At 38.1% G+C, this 17,737-nt stretch overlaps 1 protein-coding gene across 1 annotated transcript in view; it reads left to right on the top strand.

Annotated features, from left to right (window-relative positions):
• NUP155 (nucleoporin 155) overlaps positions 1 to 17,737 on the top strand; it is a 52,138-nt gene that overhangs the window by 16,981 nt on the left and 17,420 nt on the right. Inside the window, exons 10-22 of the mRNA XM_081089590.1 lie at positions 744 to 841; positions 1,307 to 1,459; positions 2,801 to 2,901; positions 5,370 to 5,540; positions 6,954 to 7,064; positions 7,429 to 7,523; positions 8,321 to 8,409; positions 8,859 to 8,921; positions 9,601 to 9,742; positions 10,887 to 10,953; positions 11,965 to 12,080; positions 13,709 to 13,806; positions 16,452 to 16,582. Of these exons, the coding sequence (XP_080945716.1) occupies positions 744 to 841; positions 1,307 to 1,459; positions 2,801 to 2,901; positions 5,370 to 5,540; positions 6,954 to 7,064; positions 7,429 to 7,523; positions 8,321 to 8,409; positions 8,859 to 8,921; positions 9,601 to 9,742; positions 10,887 to 10,953; positions 11,965 to 12,080; positions 13,709 to 13,806; positions 16,452 to 16,582 (1,435 nt within the window). The remainder of the gene's footprint in view (positions 1 to 743; positions 842 to 1,306; positions 1,460 to 2,800; positions 2,902 to 5,369; positions 5,541 to 6,953; positions 7,065 to 7,428; positions 7,524 to 8,320; positions 8,410 to 8,858; positions 8,922 to 9,600; positions 9,743 to 10,886; positions 10,954 to 11,964; positions 12,081 to 13,708; positions 13,807 to 16,451; positions 16,583 to 17,737) is intronic.

Raw genomic sequence — 17,737 nt, 5'->3', positions numbered from 1 at the left:
AATATATTTTATTGATTTTTGACAGAGAGGAAGGGAGAGGGATAGAGAGTTAGAAACATCGATGAGAGAGAAACATCGATCAGCTGCCTCCTGCACACCCCCTGCTGGGGATGTGCCCGCAACCAAGGTACATGCCCTTGACCGGAATCGAACCCGGGACCCCTCAGTCCGCAGGCCGACGCTCTATCCACTGAGCCAAACCGGTGCTGGCGATCTTTTTAATATAGAACAGAACTTCTATTACAATTCTTTCAAAATGTTCACATTTGGGAGGGAGGGGCAGGAGTTTTCTGAATTTGTCTTTTTTCCATACTAGATTAAAGGTAATTTTTCTTTAGCTAATATTACATAGGTAATGTGAATTTCTTATAGCATTACATCAGGAGGCATAACACCAGTTTACCATTCTTGAAGAGGTGGTTAAGATGGTGTTCACCAGATCTCTTCATTTAAAGGTTCATTTTTTCCCCTTTTTAATTAGCGGTAACTTTTACAATGCTAATTTGATGCTCTGAGAGCATCTTGTTCCCCATTAGCCTTCTTTTATGTCTTTGAAAAAAGGTTACTCTTAACAATATTAACTAATGTAAACAACACACATTCAAGGGATTTGCCAGTTCTTGCTGCTGTTGTGTTACTTTCCTGTATATTTTGACTTGTAAAATTGCTGGTGGAAATGTTCCTTATAATTTGGTAGACACATTTTAAAAATATACTAGTGTGTTTTTTTTCCTTTCTTGTAGGACTATAGATCGTTCTGTTTTTAAACCAATTGTTCAAATAGCAGTGATTGAAAACTCTGAGTCATTGGACTGTCAGTTATTGGCTGTCACACATGCCGGTAAGTTTTTATTTATATGTTTGTTATTGCTTTTGTAATTTAATAACCCTCAGAATTGGAAATCTATGATTAGAAATATGAGAGAAATTTTTCTTCTGTATCAACTATAAAGCCACATTAATGATTTATAAAATTAAGGATTTGGAAAATTGGAGGACTCCTCGGTTCTGTTAGCTCATTGTATAGATGTAAAACCAGCTGGAAGCTGAGGTGGCCAACAGTCAGGGACGGAGCACTTAGAGTGGCAGGCGCTTCCTGCTGAGATTGGTTGATCCACCTCTCAATGTCAAGTGATATTGTCATGGAAACCCACTTCTCCTGTAGTAGCCTGGTAGCTTAAGATCAGCCAGGAAAGTGCTGTGTGGCTTTAACAGAGTTCTCTGCTTCTCTTTGGAATTGCGTTAATAACAATACATATGTACCTTTTATTTCCTGTTACTGATATATAATTTTACCCATCATCAGGTGTAAGGTTATATTTCAGCACCTGCCCATTCAGACAGCCATTAGCACGACCTAATACATTGACACTGGTTCATGTCCGCTTACCTCCTGGGTTCTCAGCATCTTCCACAGTGGAAAAGCCTTCAAAAGTACATAAAGCTCTCTATAGTAAAGGTAAGTTCTAAAACACTACCATATTGAAGATTGGGTGCTTAAAATTATTATAATTAGGATGCACTGAAGCATTTGAAAATAAAGATTTTTCAATAAAATTTAGAATGTTTTGATTTCTTATTCAGGAACTTTTTTTAATGTTAACATCATATTTTAAGCATTTTCAATTGGTAAGTATACTAAATTTTAAGAAATCTTTTTCTACCACTTTAAATTAAATTACTCTCAGTTTTTCACAAACTGGTTATACATTTTAATTAATTATGGTCCCATTAACTATCACCATCCAATGAACTTAAGACTGATATCTCACACTAACCGGTTTGGCTCAGTGATAGAGCGTCGGCCTGCGGACTGAAGGGTCCCAGGTTAGATTCTGGTCAAGGGCATGTACCTTGGTTGCAGGCACATCCCCAGTAGGAGGTGTGCAGGAGGCAGCTAAGAGATGTTTCTCTCTAATTGATGTTTCTCTCTATCCCTCTCCCTTCCTCTCTGTGGAAAATCAATAAAATATATTAAAAAAAAAAAAAAGACTGATATCTCTAAGGTCACTATAAAGGGAGCAAATTAGTGGGAGGAGCTGGAATTGAGCACAAGAGAATATATTTAAAAATTATATATCTCTGCCGTCCACTGGGAGCTTCATCTTTATTATTGATACGTTTCAATTAACCAGTATATGAACTGCATTTCATTGAATATTAGATTGATTGTAAGTCACAGAATTTATGTTTTCAAAATTGGTAATTAAACTGATAAATCCATTGATGGCAGAATATATTCTAACTTTAAAAATGTCAAAGTCTGAAAAAAAGTAAGTGTTTACTTGAAAAAAGTAAAGTAGAAGATCTGGAACATTTAATGATCCTACCAATAATTATAAGTTCTTTTAGAGCAGTGGTTCTCAACCTGTGGGTCGCGACCCCTTTGGGGGTTGAACGACTTTCACAGGGGTCGCCTAACCATCGGAAAACACATGTATAATTACATATTGTTTTTGTGATTAATCACTATGCTTTAATTATGTTCAATTTGTAACAATGAAAATACATCCTGCATATCAGATATTTACATTATGATTCATAACAGTAGCAAAATTACAGTTATGAAATAACAACGAAAATAATTTTATGGTTGGGGGTCACCACAACATGAGGAGCTGTATTAAAGGGTCCACGGCATTAGGAAGGTTGAGAACCACTGTTTTAGGGGATTTATTTTGATTTTTGTAACTTATTTACCTTTAATGATTAATGATGTATGTATATTAATGTTCATTGCTAAGATTATTTAGGATGCATATTATTTGGCATCATAAGGTTTTGTGTATTAAACTTTTAGGAATTCTATTGATGGCAGCCTCAGAAAATGAAGATAATGACATTTTGTGGTGTGTCAGCCATGATACATTTCCTTTCCAAAAGCCAATGATGGAAACCCAGGTAAGTTATCTTGAGAATTGTAAAGAGTTTTTTATGTAATTTTAAGTGAAGAATAAAATTGTAAGAAATTTCACCTTTTGATTTATTATTGTTTGCATCTAACAATCTCATGATTAGAAATCATAATGGGGGAAAAATGTATCCTGTTAATTCTTTGTTTTTTGTGAAGTTAGAAGTCATAGTAATCATTAAAGATATCTTTAAACTTTGAAACCCTTGTAGTATATTTTTTATAGTGAACCCAAAAGTGCATATATCTTTTCTGAATTATCTTTGCCCCATTTAAATGTATTTTTAGTTAACATGAGGCCATCCATTATAGTTATGACTTAGGAATTTATACTAATCTAATTTATAGTCCTTCCTAAACTAAAAAAAAAATTTTATTATAGAAATTTGCAAACGTGCACAAGAATAGAGAAAATGGTAACTTGAACCCCCATTAGCAAATTACCAACGTTTTCCCCATCTTGTTTTCTCTCTTTCCTGCATAACCAAACGTATACACACACACACACACACACACACACACACACTTGTGTTTTATTTATTTATTTATTTTAAAATATATTTTATTGATTTTTTACAGAGAGGAAGGGAGAGAGATAGAGAGTTAGAAACATCGATGAGAGAGAAACATCGATCAGCTGCCTCCTGCACATCTCCTACTGGGGACATGCCCGCAACTCAGGTACATGCCCTTGACCGGAATCGAACCTGGGACCTTTCAGTCCGCAGACCGACGCTCTATCCACTGAGCCAAACCGGTTTCGGCCACACTTGTGTTTTAAAAGCAAATACCACCACGTACTCCATGAGTTCGATGTCCAGGCTCTGAGTGAGGAGGCGACCCCGCTGTCCTTGCCCAGTCCCGCATCTGGCCTGCATCCTAGCCCCTGAAGACCTAAGGGGAGGCTGGTGTTGCCAGGAGTGTGGCCCGGGGAAGCCATCCGCTCCCTCCCCTTCCTGTCCCCTATCCCACCCCCATCTGTTCTCCTAGATGCCCTAGCACAGTCCATGTTGCCTGCCCCAGAGGGTGCTGATCAAACAGATAAACCAACTCCCACTGGGGTGTGAATATGGGCATTTTGGTTCCAGCTGTCACTGCTGCTTCCTGCTTGTCCTCCAGCTTAAGCCCTTTTGATCAGAGCAGTGGGAAAAGGTGTGTAGATGGGAGGAGGAAGAACCCAACCCCCAGGATGGGTTCATGGTTTGTAACGGCTTCTCCAAGTTTCTGGCCTGGACCAAGTTTCTGCTCCTGGTAGGAGCAGAAGGTTGGTTTGGGGTCAAGGAGCACCTTTCTCAAATTCTTTCCTTTATCCTTTGGACTTTACTGAGCGCCTACTGTGTTTCATCCTGTGATAGATGAAGGATTCAGAACTTAGTAAGATATAAACCCTTTCCTGATGGGAGTGCAATGTTAGTGGTTGCAGGTTTGCATTCTGGCTCCATTTTCTCGAAGCTATGGTTCAAAGGACTTAACATGTCTCTGGCCCTCAATTTCCTTGTCTGTAATAGTTATAGTTCCTACTCTATGGGATTATTGTGGAATTAAATGAATTCATGTATGTAGCACTAAGAACACGGCCTGGTACATAGGAAGCACTCAACAAATGCTAACTATTTTTTAAGCAAATACTTTATGTCTTTTTCGTTTATATAATACTTGAGTGATTCTTAAACAAGTATGGATTGTTACAAAAACAAATATAAATGTAGTTCATAAACTTTAGCCCAATTCTAATCTCCCAAAAACAGCTCTAAAAGACATTGGAACCATGGGGAAATTCAGTATTGACTGGACATTAGGTCAGAGAATTGTTAATATTCTTAAATGTTATAATAGTATCATGGTTATGTAAGAAAACTTCCTTACTTTTAGGAGATGCATGCAAAAGTATTTAGCAGTGATATATCCATAACTTTCAAATGGTTTAATAAAAGAGAGAAAGCAGATATGGCAAAATTCTAACAATTATTGAATCTAGGTACTGGGCATATGGATGCTTGACATTTTTTATAATAAAAGTATTGTAGGAGAAAAAAGAAAACAAACAAAAATATTTTAGGAGATTAAAACATTTTTTTTTAAAGAAATAGCTTTGAAGAGAGTAGAAATCTACATGTCAGCAAAATGTAAGCACTGAACCTACATATAGATCAGTTGGTCCTGGAAAGATGGTGGAAGGTAGTTAGTGTTAGGTTATGGAAAGAATTGTAATTCTAGTAAATACTATTTATAGTTTACCAGGAAAAATTTCCTTTATCCTTTGGTATTATAGAAGATGCCTGATTGAAATAATTAGACAGTAGAAAATTAACACAGACTTTTGAGAATATTTGTTAATGTATTTATTAAATTCTACACTTAATTACAGATTAAGTCTATATAACTTTTCCTTTTTAAAGGTTTTCCTTAGTATTAACTTTAGTACTATTAATATTAAAAGTTTGTTTCTTTTATATAGATGACGACCCGTGTCGATGGTCATTCCTGGGCTCTTTCTGCAATAGATGAATTGAAAGTTGATAAAATAATTACACCTTTAAATAAGGATCATATTCCAATAACTGACTCACCAGTTGTTGTACAGCAGCACATGTTGCCTCCAAAGAAATTTGTTCTCCTCTCAGCACAGGTATGTACATACTCTATTAAGGTGAAGACAAAAAGAAGGGAAGCCATATTTAATGTTTTTATATTTGGAATAGTTGCTTGGTAGTCATTTACTTAAGTACTTGGGAATGTTTACTCTTTTTTTTAACTCCTCACCCGAGGATATTTTTTCATTGATTTTGAGGGAGAGTAGAAGAGAGAGGGAAAGACAGAGAGAAACATCGATGTGAGAGAAACACATCGATTGGTTGCCTCCTGAATGAGCCCTGACCAGGGCCCTGGTTGGGGAGGAGCCTGCAACCAAAGTGCCCTTGACCGGAATTGAACCTGGGACACTTTGGACCGCAGGCCACCGTTCTATCCACTGAGCCAATCTGGCTAGGGCAGGAATGTTTGTAAATCCTAGAAATTCAACAGAGGGTATGTGCATTTATATTGGGGTGGATGTTGCCAGACTTCCCTGTGTGCGTACACAATGCTAAGTGCCTTGCATCCTGTCCCGGTACAGTATGCCATCTTGTTAAGAGTGAGACCCACTGTCATTTTCAGAGCTCATTTTTCTGTGAACTATCTTTCTATTTTTTACGTACTTTTCTGTTGAATTGTCTTTAATTTATAAAAACTCTTTGTGTATCAAGGAGTTTGATACATTTATAAGTAGTTGAAATTTTCAGGTTATCTTTTAGGGTTTATGTGATAGTGAAAAAAACTTCCCACTCTAAGGTTCATAAAAGCATTCACCCATAGTTTCTTTTAATGCTAGTATATTTTTTATTTTGTCCTTTAAATCTTTGATCTGCTTGGAATTTATCCCGATGTAAGGTATGAATAAGAATCCGGCTTCGCCGAAACCGGTTTGGCTCAGTGGATAGAGCGTCGGCCTGTGGACTGAAAGGTCCCAGGTTCGATTCCGGTCAAGGGCATGTACCTGGGTTGCGGGCATATCCCCAGCGGGGGATGTGCAGGAGGCAGCTGATCGATGTTTCTCTCTCATCGATGTTTCTAACTCTCTATCTCTCTCCCTTCCTCTCTGTAAGAAATCAATAAAATATATTTTTAAAAAAAAAGAAAAAAAAGAATCCGGCTTCATTTTTTTTTTTCTTAAATGAACATGCTTGTGCCAACATGACTAATGGGTAATGTAACTGTAACCTTCTAGTCAGAAGGACAGCTGCCTTCCGCATGGTAATGGCACATGCTGTACTGATGTGTGTGTGACAGATCAGTGTTTTCTTATTAAATTCATTATGGATATATAGATTTAGCTTAGGTTGGGAGTTGAAATGTAGATGCTCTTTTTGACTGGTTTACTTTGTATTGTATTTTTGTTTGTTTCTTGATTTTATTAAATAAGATAACACGGTCCATTGTTATCAAACTTGGTAAATTTATTACCTGTATTCATGTTCTTTTTATTTTTTTTTTAACTTCATAGGGGAGTCTTATGTTTCATAAACTTAGACCAGTAGATCAACTGAGGCATCTACTTGTGAGTAATGTGGGTGGAGATGGAGAAGAAATTGAAAGATTCTTTAAATTACATCAGGTAATTATTTGTACTTTTTATTTATTTATTTATTTTTTGCTGTGATGATAATTTAAATAATGGAAAGATAGCTAATTTTTATGTTAGGACCAAAAATACTGTAATTAACAGGTAATCTTACCAATCTTTCTTTACATTGACCACTACATATGTACTGATATTTGGGAGCAGTTCTAATACACTCTAAGTTTAAAACCAGTACTTTTTTATTTCTCCTTTTTTATATCAATTGATTTCATTAAGTCAGCACATATTTATTGAGACCTGCTATACACTAGGCACAGATTTGAACGCTGGGTACAGCATGAAGCAACACTTTTTACATGTTATGTTTAATATAAGGGAAGATACTCTTTTTAAACAGGAGGACCAGGCTTGTGCAACTTGCCTTATCCTTGCTTGCTCCACCGCTGCCTGTGATAGAGAAGTATCGGCGTGGGCTGCTCGGGCTTTCTTCAGGTATATGCCAGTTTTCTCTTGTTCTTGGCCACTTTTGAAAATGGTTGCTGTATTGGTGAATGTGATGGCTTAAGGGCTTGCCAGACAGTTGAGTTACAAAAATTTGTTTGCACAAAGGTGAACCCTGGAAAGATTATAATGCTAATAGAAACAGCTAATTAATTAGCAGTTTGTACATTGTTACCCATTCTTCTGTCTGGTCTTCTTTTATACCTCTTTCTACCTTAGCTACTATCTCATCTCTCTTTTCTGTTTCCCCATTGAGTCACTTCTGCTACATAGGTCTTATTGGCACTGAGATTTTGAATCACTCTAAGGAAACTTGGTATCAAACAGATACTTTTATTTGGAAAACTTTTACCTAAGGATAAGAATTTGAAATGTGACTTGTTTAAAAGAATTTTTTTAAAGGTCTGTCTAACTATAATCTCGTATGAAAATTACAGTGCCGTATCTCATTAAGTAAATTCTATGCTCTGCTAACCTTTTATTAGAAATTGCCAGTCCCTTATAATACTTCCTGATAGAATTTCAAGTCAACTTTTACTAAATAAGTATTTTTTAAATTTATCTATGTATATACAGGGTGGGCAAAAGTAATACAAGAAAAACTCTGTACTCACAACTGTAAACCACCTTTTGCTCCACCCTGTATTTCACCGTAAACACAATGCCTGTATATCAAAGTCGCTCGTGTTTGAAGCTCTATTTTGAAAGCTAAGCAGACCTTACAACAATTCCAGCCTTTAAGGTGGACTGTTTCACTGGATAAACTCGGTCTGTGTTGTTATCGACAGGTACGGCGGTGAAGCGCAAATGAGATTTCCAGCCACTCTCCCCACCCCCAGTAATGTTGGTCCCATCTTGGGCTCCCCTGCCTATGCTAGTGAGTATGAAACACTGAAATGAAACTGTTCCCAATAGACTGAATTGTAGAACCTTTAATAAAGCTTTTCATTATATTTTATTTGCTGCTACTGTATTGGTGAATAGTTATAAAGATATCCGACTCTTAAAAGTAATGGTATAATGAGTTCTTAATGTATATTAGGGAATAAAATAAGATGTGACCAAAAGTGTTTACAGAACTCCTTTGTTATTTATTCAAAAGGAAGGAAATGAATGATTTAATAATAAGCAAACTCCCACCTCAATGTTTTCCAAAGTAGAGATGTTCAAAATCACTGGGAAATGAGTCGATTCCCTGATTCTAGAGCACAGTATGAGTGGTGCCCTCCTCACTCTTAGTTTAGAAACAACTTCTGTGTGTAATTTTGAACAAATTCAAAAATTGGGGAGTTACTTTCTAAATCTTTATTTTCTTATTTCCTGTAGGTTCTCCTTTTCCTGGTGGTGGTCAGTATCCAAACCCCTCCTTTTTGGGAACACCAGCTCAAGGTGCCTCTTTTCTTTAGATCACTATTACCAGTACTGTTGTTTATGAAGGGCTAGCATTCTGTCTTATCACTAATGTCCTTTCTGTCAAAATAATGTGACTTCCAAGAAGTGACATGCAGATCCTGGCTGGGTAGCTTAGTTGTTAGAGTGTCGTCCTGATTACGCCAAGGTTACAGTTTGTCTCTGCTCAGGGCACGTACAAGAATCAACCAGTGAATGCATAAAGAAGTGGAACAATGAATCAATTTCCCTCCACCCCCACCCCACCACACCCCACTTTCTCTTTCTGTCTTTCTAAAATCAATAAAAGAAAAGAAGTGACATCCAAACAACTATTGCATTTGGCTGCGAATGCCTTTACTTAGGAAATCTTGAACAGTACCCGATAGTACCTGGAAAGCCCCTTATTTGGGTACCAAGATTTAATTACCAGCCATGAAATCTGTACAGTTAGTTTCACTTCCAGCATTAAGGAGCAGTGTGATGGCAAGCTGTCTGTCTTTCCATCCTGCATTGCCCAGATGGGAAGGCCTCTGTCAAGAGAAATCAAGTATCTGTTTATTCCAGTATTTTTGTAAATGCCTATTCTTATGGGTTTAGATAGAGCAGACTTGGGTTGTTGAGAATTCTGAATATTTATCGTTCGATGTTAAGGTCTGTTTTTCTTATGTGTGTTAAGGTATACACCCTCCTGTCGTGTCTACCCCAGCTTCAGGGAACCCAGCCATTCAGGCCCCAAGTATGAGCTACATGGCTGGGCCAGAGGTTGTGTACTCCGGAAAGCACAATGGCATATACATTTACTTTGCTCGAATCATGGGGTAAGTTTCTCATGGAATACCTGACAGTTGCTCATCTTAGCCTAGTTTGTGTCATTGAATATATTTTTTTTAAATATATTTTATTGATTTTCTACAGAGAGGAAGGGAGAGAGATAGAGAGCTAGAAACATCAATGAGAGAGAAACATCGATCAGCTGCCTCCTGCACATCTCCCACTGGGGATGTGCCCGCAACCAAGGTACATGCCCTTGACCAGAATCGAACCTGGGACCCTTCAGTCCGCAGGCCAACGCTCTATCCACTGAGCCAAAGCAGTCAGGGCTGCAACTCTTTTATTATCTAACCATCTATGTTTCTCTATTTGTTCATATATGTGTATATATGTTCTGCATAGCGTAACAAACCCCATAACTCTGTGACGTGTGCCTGCAAGTCAGCTAGATGGTTCTGGTCATGGCTAGGCTCACTCTTGGTTGTGCAACTGCCGTGAGGTTGAAGAGAGCTCTTTCCCCATTGGAAAGAAGTATCTCACACGCTTACGGTCATGTTTGTATGCTGGTCTGGAGTGGCTTCAGCTGGAGCAGCTGGGCTGTTCTCCACGTGCCTCTCGTCCTCCACCAGGCAGCCAGGGATTTTCACGTGGTGGTAGCCAGGTTCCACGAGAGCAGAGACTTGCAGAGTCTCGTTCTGCCTCTGCTCAGCACCGGCCGACCACCATTTCCACGTCATTTACTTGGCCGACCCAGGCAAACCCAGATTCAAAAGGTGGGGCATGGACCCTCATTATGAGAGCAGCATTGAAGTTAGACTGAAAAGGGGATAGGTATAGGGAGGGGTCAAGAATAACAGCCACTTTTGCAATCAGTCTACCATATTATCTAGTTAATTGTTATGTATTTTTCTTAGATTTGAGATGTATGCTTTCGTTACAGTGCACATAATTTGTTTTTGCATTATAAGCTTCCTTGTTTACAGCTCATTATCCAGAGCCTTTTGACTTAGTTAAATAAGTTAGATATATCAGCTTTTTAAATTTTCCTGTTTTCATTCTTTCCAGATAACTTAGTACAATGTTAAATGAAACCATGACTACATTTTAATGAACACATAGAAGAAATTTACTACATATTGTAATTGTTTTTATTCATCTGCAGCATAATTATGAAAACATTTTTTGTTGCAGAAATATCTGGGATGCTAGTTTAGTTGTGGAAAGAGTATTCAAGAGTGGCAACAGAGAGATCACCGCAGTAAGTGTGGTCCGTTGTTGGTATGTAACCAGGCTGTTACTGATGAGTGCTTGTTGTGTTGCACATTTCTTGGTGTGATACACAAGATGTAGTGGTTATTCTTTTACATTTGTGTCCTTGTCCAATAAACTGTCCAGTCCCTGGGTTAAGTCTCTGCTCTAACCCTTATTAACAGATGAGTAAATTTCTTAGCATTTCAGAGCCTGATACCACTCTGTGAAATGAGAAAAATAATATATCTCCCTCATGAGGTTTTTGTGAGGGTTAGAGTAAGTCCTACTCAATGTTGCTTAAAGCTAGTATTTAAATACTTTGTTTATATATCCAGTCATGGACCCAGTACTAATTTCTATGTACTTGCCTACATTCTAGATTACTTTGAGAAAGCATCTTATACAACTATGTATTATCATAAATTTGGATAGTAAGATTTTTTTTTGATGTGGAATAAGAATGCAATTTACTTTAAACTTATTCTTTTTTAAATGAAAAGATATCAAATATCTTTTCGATTCTGATAATTTTTTTCAGTTCACATTTCTAAGAATGGCATGTACTTATAGAATATGATTCCATTTATATGAAGTTCGAGAACAGGCTAAACTAATCTCTAGTGATAGAAGTAAAAAAAAAGTAGTTGCCTGGGAGAGGGAATGAATAAGGGGGCATTAGGGAGCTTTCCTGAGTGTTGGAAATGTTTTATACTGTAATCTGGCTGTGACTGTATTAAAATGCAAAAAGTTAATAAGATACTCACTTAAGATTTGAATGTTTTACTGAATGTAAATTATATCTCAATCAAACCAGAGTAGGAGGGGAGGGATGTGGTACCTAGCCCTTGATTCTGGTCACCAACAGTGAATTGATAATAAGAAATAATTTTACTGCTTATGAAGTTAGGGTACTTCAAGATTAAAGTTTACATTTGGTTATAGATATACAGTGTATGTTTTTCATATACTAGTATACGCCTTTTCACTGTTTTAAACTTTTGAAAATTCTTTCTTACAGATTGAAAGTAGTGTTCCCGCCCAAATGCTGGAGTCAGTGCTGCTGGAACTAAAAGGCTTGCAAGAATTTCTAGACAGAAACTCCCAGTTTGCGGGAGGACCACTAGGAAATCCAAAGTAAGAATAAAAGGAATTTATTTATTCTTTTTTTCCTTTTCTTTTTTTCTCCTGAGGTATGATTCACATATTATAAATTCATCCTTCTATAATATACAGGTCATTGGTTTTTAGTGTAGTCATAAGGGTATGCAATCATCATCCACCACTATCTAAGATTCGAGAATATTTTCATCATGCCAGAAAGAAACGCTATACCCATTAGTAGACACTCCCTGTCTTAGTCAGGCTGGAGTAACAAAAGTCCCATGGGCTGGCTTATGCAGCTGACATTTGTTTTTCACGGTTCTTGGGCTGGAAGTCTGAGATCGGGGTGCCAGCACATTCAGGTTCTGGTGAGGACCCACTTCCTGGTGTACAGGCAGCTGCCTTCTTGCTGTGTCCTTACATGGCAGAGAGAAAATGGGAGCAACTCTCTGGTACCTTCGTATGGGGGTACCAATCTCATCATGAGGCTCCATTTTCATGGTCTCATCTAAACCTCATTAGCTCCCAAGGCCCCACCTCCCAACACTATTACTTTTTGGGATTAGGGCTTCAGCTTAGGAATTTGGTGGGACTCCAACATCTAGTCCATATCACGCCTCCCTTCCCCTCCCCCAGTCCCTGGCAGCCACTAATCTGGCTGTCTCTGTGGATCTGCCTCAGGTAGTAGTTGCTCCTTATATTGTCCGAGGTTTCCGGGTACTGTCAGTGAGCTAGGCAGCAGCAGGCTTGCTCCATCTCGGCCCCTGCTGTCAGTTGAGGTTTTTATTTAGTAACAGTAACAACTTACGGTTTTATTATTTCAGTCCGTTGTAGGTGTTTCATGCAAAACTGTTCCATATTTTGCCTCTTTGGGTTGCTCTTGAGTCATTCTGACAATAGTCTTTGGCAGCTTCTTTGCTTTCTAGTAGGAAAAGAGCCTCCAGTCTCATTTGGTAAAATTCCTGCCCTAGACCTGTAGTTAGCCATTTCTGCAGGGAGCCCTGGTTTCTTGTAGCAGAGATATGGAGACTATAGCAAGGGCTCTTCACTGCTCCTGGTCAAGCTGTATATTGTTTAATTTTTATTTTTTAATAAAACAAAATTGTTGCCCAGCCTGCATGGCTCAGTGGTTGAGCATCAACCTATGATCCAGGAGGTCACGGTTCTATTCCCAGGCAAGGCACGTGCCCGGGTTGCAGGCTCCATCCCCAGCCAGGGGCGTGCAGGAGGCAGCCGGTCAATGATTCTTTCTCATCATTGATGTTTCTGTCTTCCTCTCCCTCCCTCTCTGAAATCAATTAAAAAATATATTTTTTAAAAAACCAAACACTTTCAGTTTAAAATATCATTGAGTTGCCAGTGCTATGTCACTAATCTACAGAGGAAAAGTATTTACATTTTCTAGTTCACTTACATGAAATATTCAGAAAGGACAAGTTCATAGACACAGCGGGTAAGGCGAATGGTTGCTCAGGGTAGAGGAGAGAGAAGGGGGAATGGGGATTGATGGTTAATCAGGGGTGTTCTAAAATTAGATTGTGGTGATAATTGGGCAATCCTATGAATTGTACGCTGTAAACTGCTGAATTATGTGGTGTATGCATTACATCTCGATAACGCTGTGAGAAATACAAATGCACATTCTGGAGTTTCTGTTTCAGCACTGCAGCCAAAGTGCCGCAGAGGCTCATCGGATTCCTGCGTCCTGAGAATGGGAACACCCAGCAGATGCAGCAGGAGCTGCAGAGGAAGTTTCATGGTAAGTTATTGCTTCTGCTCACTGAAATGTACACAACCCTAGTAAAGAGTTTTATCAGTTGAATAGAAAATAAAGATCTTGTTTGTGGTAACATATTTTTTATTAAAATATCAGTGTGATTGGGGAAAGTGGACAGTATGGATGTCATGTATTTTCATAACTTTCAGCCCATACATTTTTTCCCTTCCTCCAGAAAACATGATACACACCTTTTTTTTTTTTATGAGTTTTTTAATTGTAAGATATATAAATTTACCATTTTAACTATTATGTGTATAATTGTGGCTTTTAATACATTCACATTGTGCAAACATCACCACTGTCCATTTGTGGTACTTTTTTCATCTTCCCAAACTGAAACTGAACCCCATGAAGCAGTAGCTCCCCACTTTACAGGGCCCCCAGCCCCTGACGATCAATCCTTTTTTTTTTTTCTGTCCCTTGAATCTTACTACTCTGGGTCCCTCCTGCAAGTGGAATGATACAGTATTTATCCTTTTGTGATTGGCTTATTTCATTTAGCATAATGTCTTCAAAGTTTATTCATGTTGTTTCGCATGTCAGAATTCCCTTCTTTATTTAAAACAATAATATTCCAATGTGTATATACCACTTTTGTTTATCCAGCCATCCTAGTGGATACTAGGATTGGTTTAACCTTTTGAGTACTGTGAACAATCCTGCTGTGAACATGGTATACAAACGTTTGAGTCCCTGCTTTCAATTCTTTTGCTAAATACCCAGATGTGGAATTGCTGGGTCATAAGGTAATTCTATGTTTAGTTTTCTGAGGCACTGACATAGTGTTCTCTATAGCAATGGCACCATCTTACATTTCCACCAGCAGGGCACCAAGGTTGAAGTTTCTCTTCATTGCACCAGTTATTTTTCAGTTTTTAAAATAATATCCATCCTTATGGGTGTGAACTGGTATCACTGTGGTTTGATTTGATTAGTGACACTTCTTTATAGAGTTAAAAATGGGAATCAAGCTCTGGCCGGTGTGGCTCCGTTGGTCGGAGTGTTGTCCCTATACTGAAAGGTTTCAGGTCCGATTTTTCTGGTCAGGGCACATGCCTCGGTTGCAGGCTCATTCCCGGTCGGTGTGTTTGGGAAGGCAACCTGTAGCTGTCTCACATTGATGTCTCTCATTGTCTCTTCCTCCCTCCCCTCTCCCTAAATCAATAAGCATGTCCTCAGGTAAGGATTTTTTTAAAAAGTGAATCAGGTTTTTGGTTGTGTTTTTATCTATTTAATAGTAATAACTAAAGAAAGAGTAAGGCAATTAAAAAGTTTGCATTATCATCAGTTATTCCAGATATGAATTGGAGAAATAATAAATTATTGCTTAAATTTTGCCTGAGATTTAATTTGTTATCTTGTCTTCTATTTTTTTTTTTAATATTTTATTGATTTTTTACAGAGAGGAAGGGAGAGAGATAGAGAGTTAGAAACATCGATGAGTGAGAAACATCGATCAGCTGCCTCCTGCACATCTCCCACTGGGGATATGCCTGCAACCCAGGTACATGCCCCTGACTGGAATCGAACCTGGGACCCTTCAGTCCACAGGCCGACGCTCTATCCACTGAGCCAAACCGGTTTCGGCTTGTCTTCTATTTTTTGAGCCAATTATTATCTTTGCTCATGAAGACCCAGCCATTACACCCCGAGGTACTTTCTTTCCTTCGTGTGGGCCCTTGTTTTCTGTTCACTATTTTGTCAGTTCTTTTTTTCAGTACTTGAATAAGGCCTTCAGCCTGACAGTGCACGCATTCTGCTAAAGATTTACACACACAGGAACATTGAGATTGCTGGTGATAATCGTGGAAATGACCACTTCGTAGAGCATTTGGTCATACCTAGTAAAAGCTGAGAAAGCCTATACACTCACAGCCAGCCGTTTCCCTTCTAGGTGTACATCCTGGAACAGTCTACCAGACTTTTTTCTCACAGTAAAAAATACATTTTACATTAGGACCCAGGTGATTAAAAGCAAACACACGCAACTGAAACAAATTTTAGGAAAAAACTCTACCTATTTCACACTCTAAATTTTTCCCTTTTTATTACATTTCCTCTTTAAGAAAAAATTAAAACCTATATTGACTAACTGAATTGATTTTATGACTCATCAATGCTTCCTAGTCCAGGTCTAAGAAACTCATTCCTAGCAAAACCTCACTGCACTTTCCTGGAGACCTTTTCTAAAGGTATTTATTGCTATAGTTTTAGTAAGAAAACTGGAAAAAATACAAATATATGTTAGGTGGACAATGGACCTAATTGTAGCCTCTTTACACTATAGAACACTCAGCAATTAAAATAAACATGCTAGATTTATATTTATTGCTATGGCTAGCTTGCAATAATAGAACTGATGGAAAAAGCTATGTTGTAAATAAATTATTTAAAAGCAGCAGTACTGTTATTGTTTATGTGTACACACACAAACGCATATGTATATAATAGAGGATGAGAACATGAAATCAGCTTGTGCTCCTGGTGGCCTATGATGGGGGAGGAGAAGAACAATGAGGATTTCACCTTAATTGTTGTTTCTATTTGAGGTAAAGTATTGTTGTACTTGAAATAAAACAACCTTTGTCGTTTGAAAAAACTTTATTAATTGTATTTGTAATTAGAGGCTCAAGTGAGTGAAAAGATTTCACTTCAGGCGATCCAGCAATTGGTCCGAAAATCATACCAAGCTCTGGCTTTGTGGAAACTTCTTTGTGAACATCAGTTCACGGTCATTGTAGGTGAGCTGCAGAAGGTAGGGTGTTTTTGTTCCTGCAAGACCATACCGTTAATCCTCTGCTCAGTTTGTTTTCTTTGGAGTGAGCTTTAATCTTACACTTTGGTTTGTTGGGGATCATTTCAGAAGCATTTAGGTTATGATAAAGTTAGTATGTCATAGGAAGATTGCACTAAAGATTGAGAATGGATTCACTTTGTCAGAGCCTCTGTTTTTTTGTTTGTTTTTATATGTTTTTTGATTTCAGAGAAAAAGGGAGAGGGAGAGAGAGAGGGAAACATCAATGATGAGGGAGAACCAACTGTTGATTGGCTGCCTCCTGCAAGCCCTACCCTGGGCATCAAGCCCGCAACCGGACATGTGCCCTGACCAGGAATTGAACCATGACCTCCTGGTTCATAGGTTGATGCTCAACCACTGAGCCACACCAGCCAGGCAATATCTGACATATTTTATATCAAAATAATTTTCTCTTATGCTTCAAAGTCATTCCCCTCGTTCTTTTCAATAAAGTCCAAAGTGTTGTTTTGTTTGGTGCTTTTATTTCTTTTAAATACGTACTTTAAAAAAAAAAAACACCCGTATGATAATTATGAAAACTTTTCCATACCAGGTAGAATAAGTTCTGTTGGGAGGTAAAAGGAAGTATCAGCCCTGGCCAGGTGGCTCTGCTGGTTGGAGTGTCATCCCGAAGGTCTGGGGTTTAATTCCTGTCGGGCACGTGTGCGAGGCAAATCACTAAACAATAATTTATTGTAGTAAAAATTACCTCAACAATTTGGAACTCATTTTTAAGCAGATTTGTTGAAAAGGAGATTAAACTCCAACACTAGAAAGCCTTGAATAATAGAATGCTAACTTGTTTAGGAAAAAGACGTAAGCCCAAGTTTTTTGATGTAGCTAATGGACCGTTTTTCCTGGTCATGACTGAAGTCAGGAGACCTGGCTCTGGCTCTGGCTGTAGCTCTGCGGGGTTTACTTTCCTCGTTGGTAAAGTGAGCGTTTCGGACTGTGGGTTCTTTCTCAGTTCTGTATGGTTCTATGATAATTTCAAAAATGTGTTAGTTTGTATAATTTTTGTGTATTGTCTGTTTTGAATGATGAAGTCTGTTAATGTTTTGGTTAAATTATTAAATTTGATTCTGTGAGGAACTATGATATTCTTGTGTAGTG

The sequence above is a fragment of the Myotis nattereri genome (genome assembly GCF_964212035.1).
Source record: "Myotis nattereri genome assembly, chromosome: 4".
NCBI lineage: Eukaryota > Metazoa > Chordata > Mammalia > Chiroptera > Vespertilionidae > Myotis > Myotis nattereri.
Note: the sequence above shows the minus strand (reverse complement) of the source record. Positions and strands in the feature narration are given on the sequence as shown.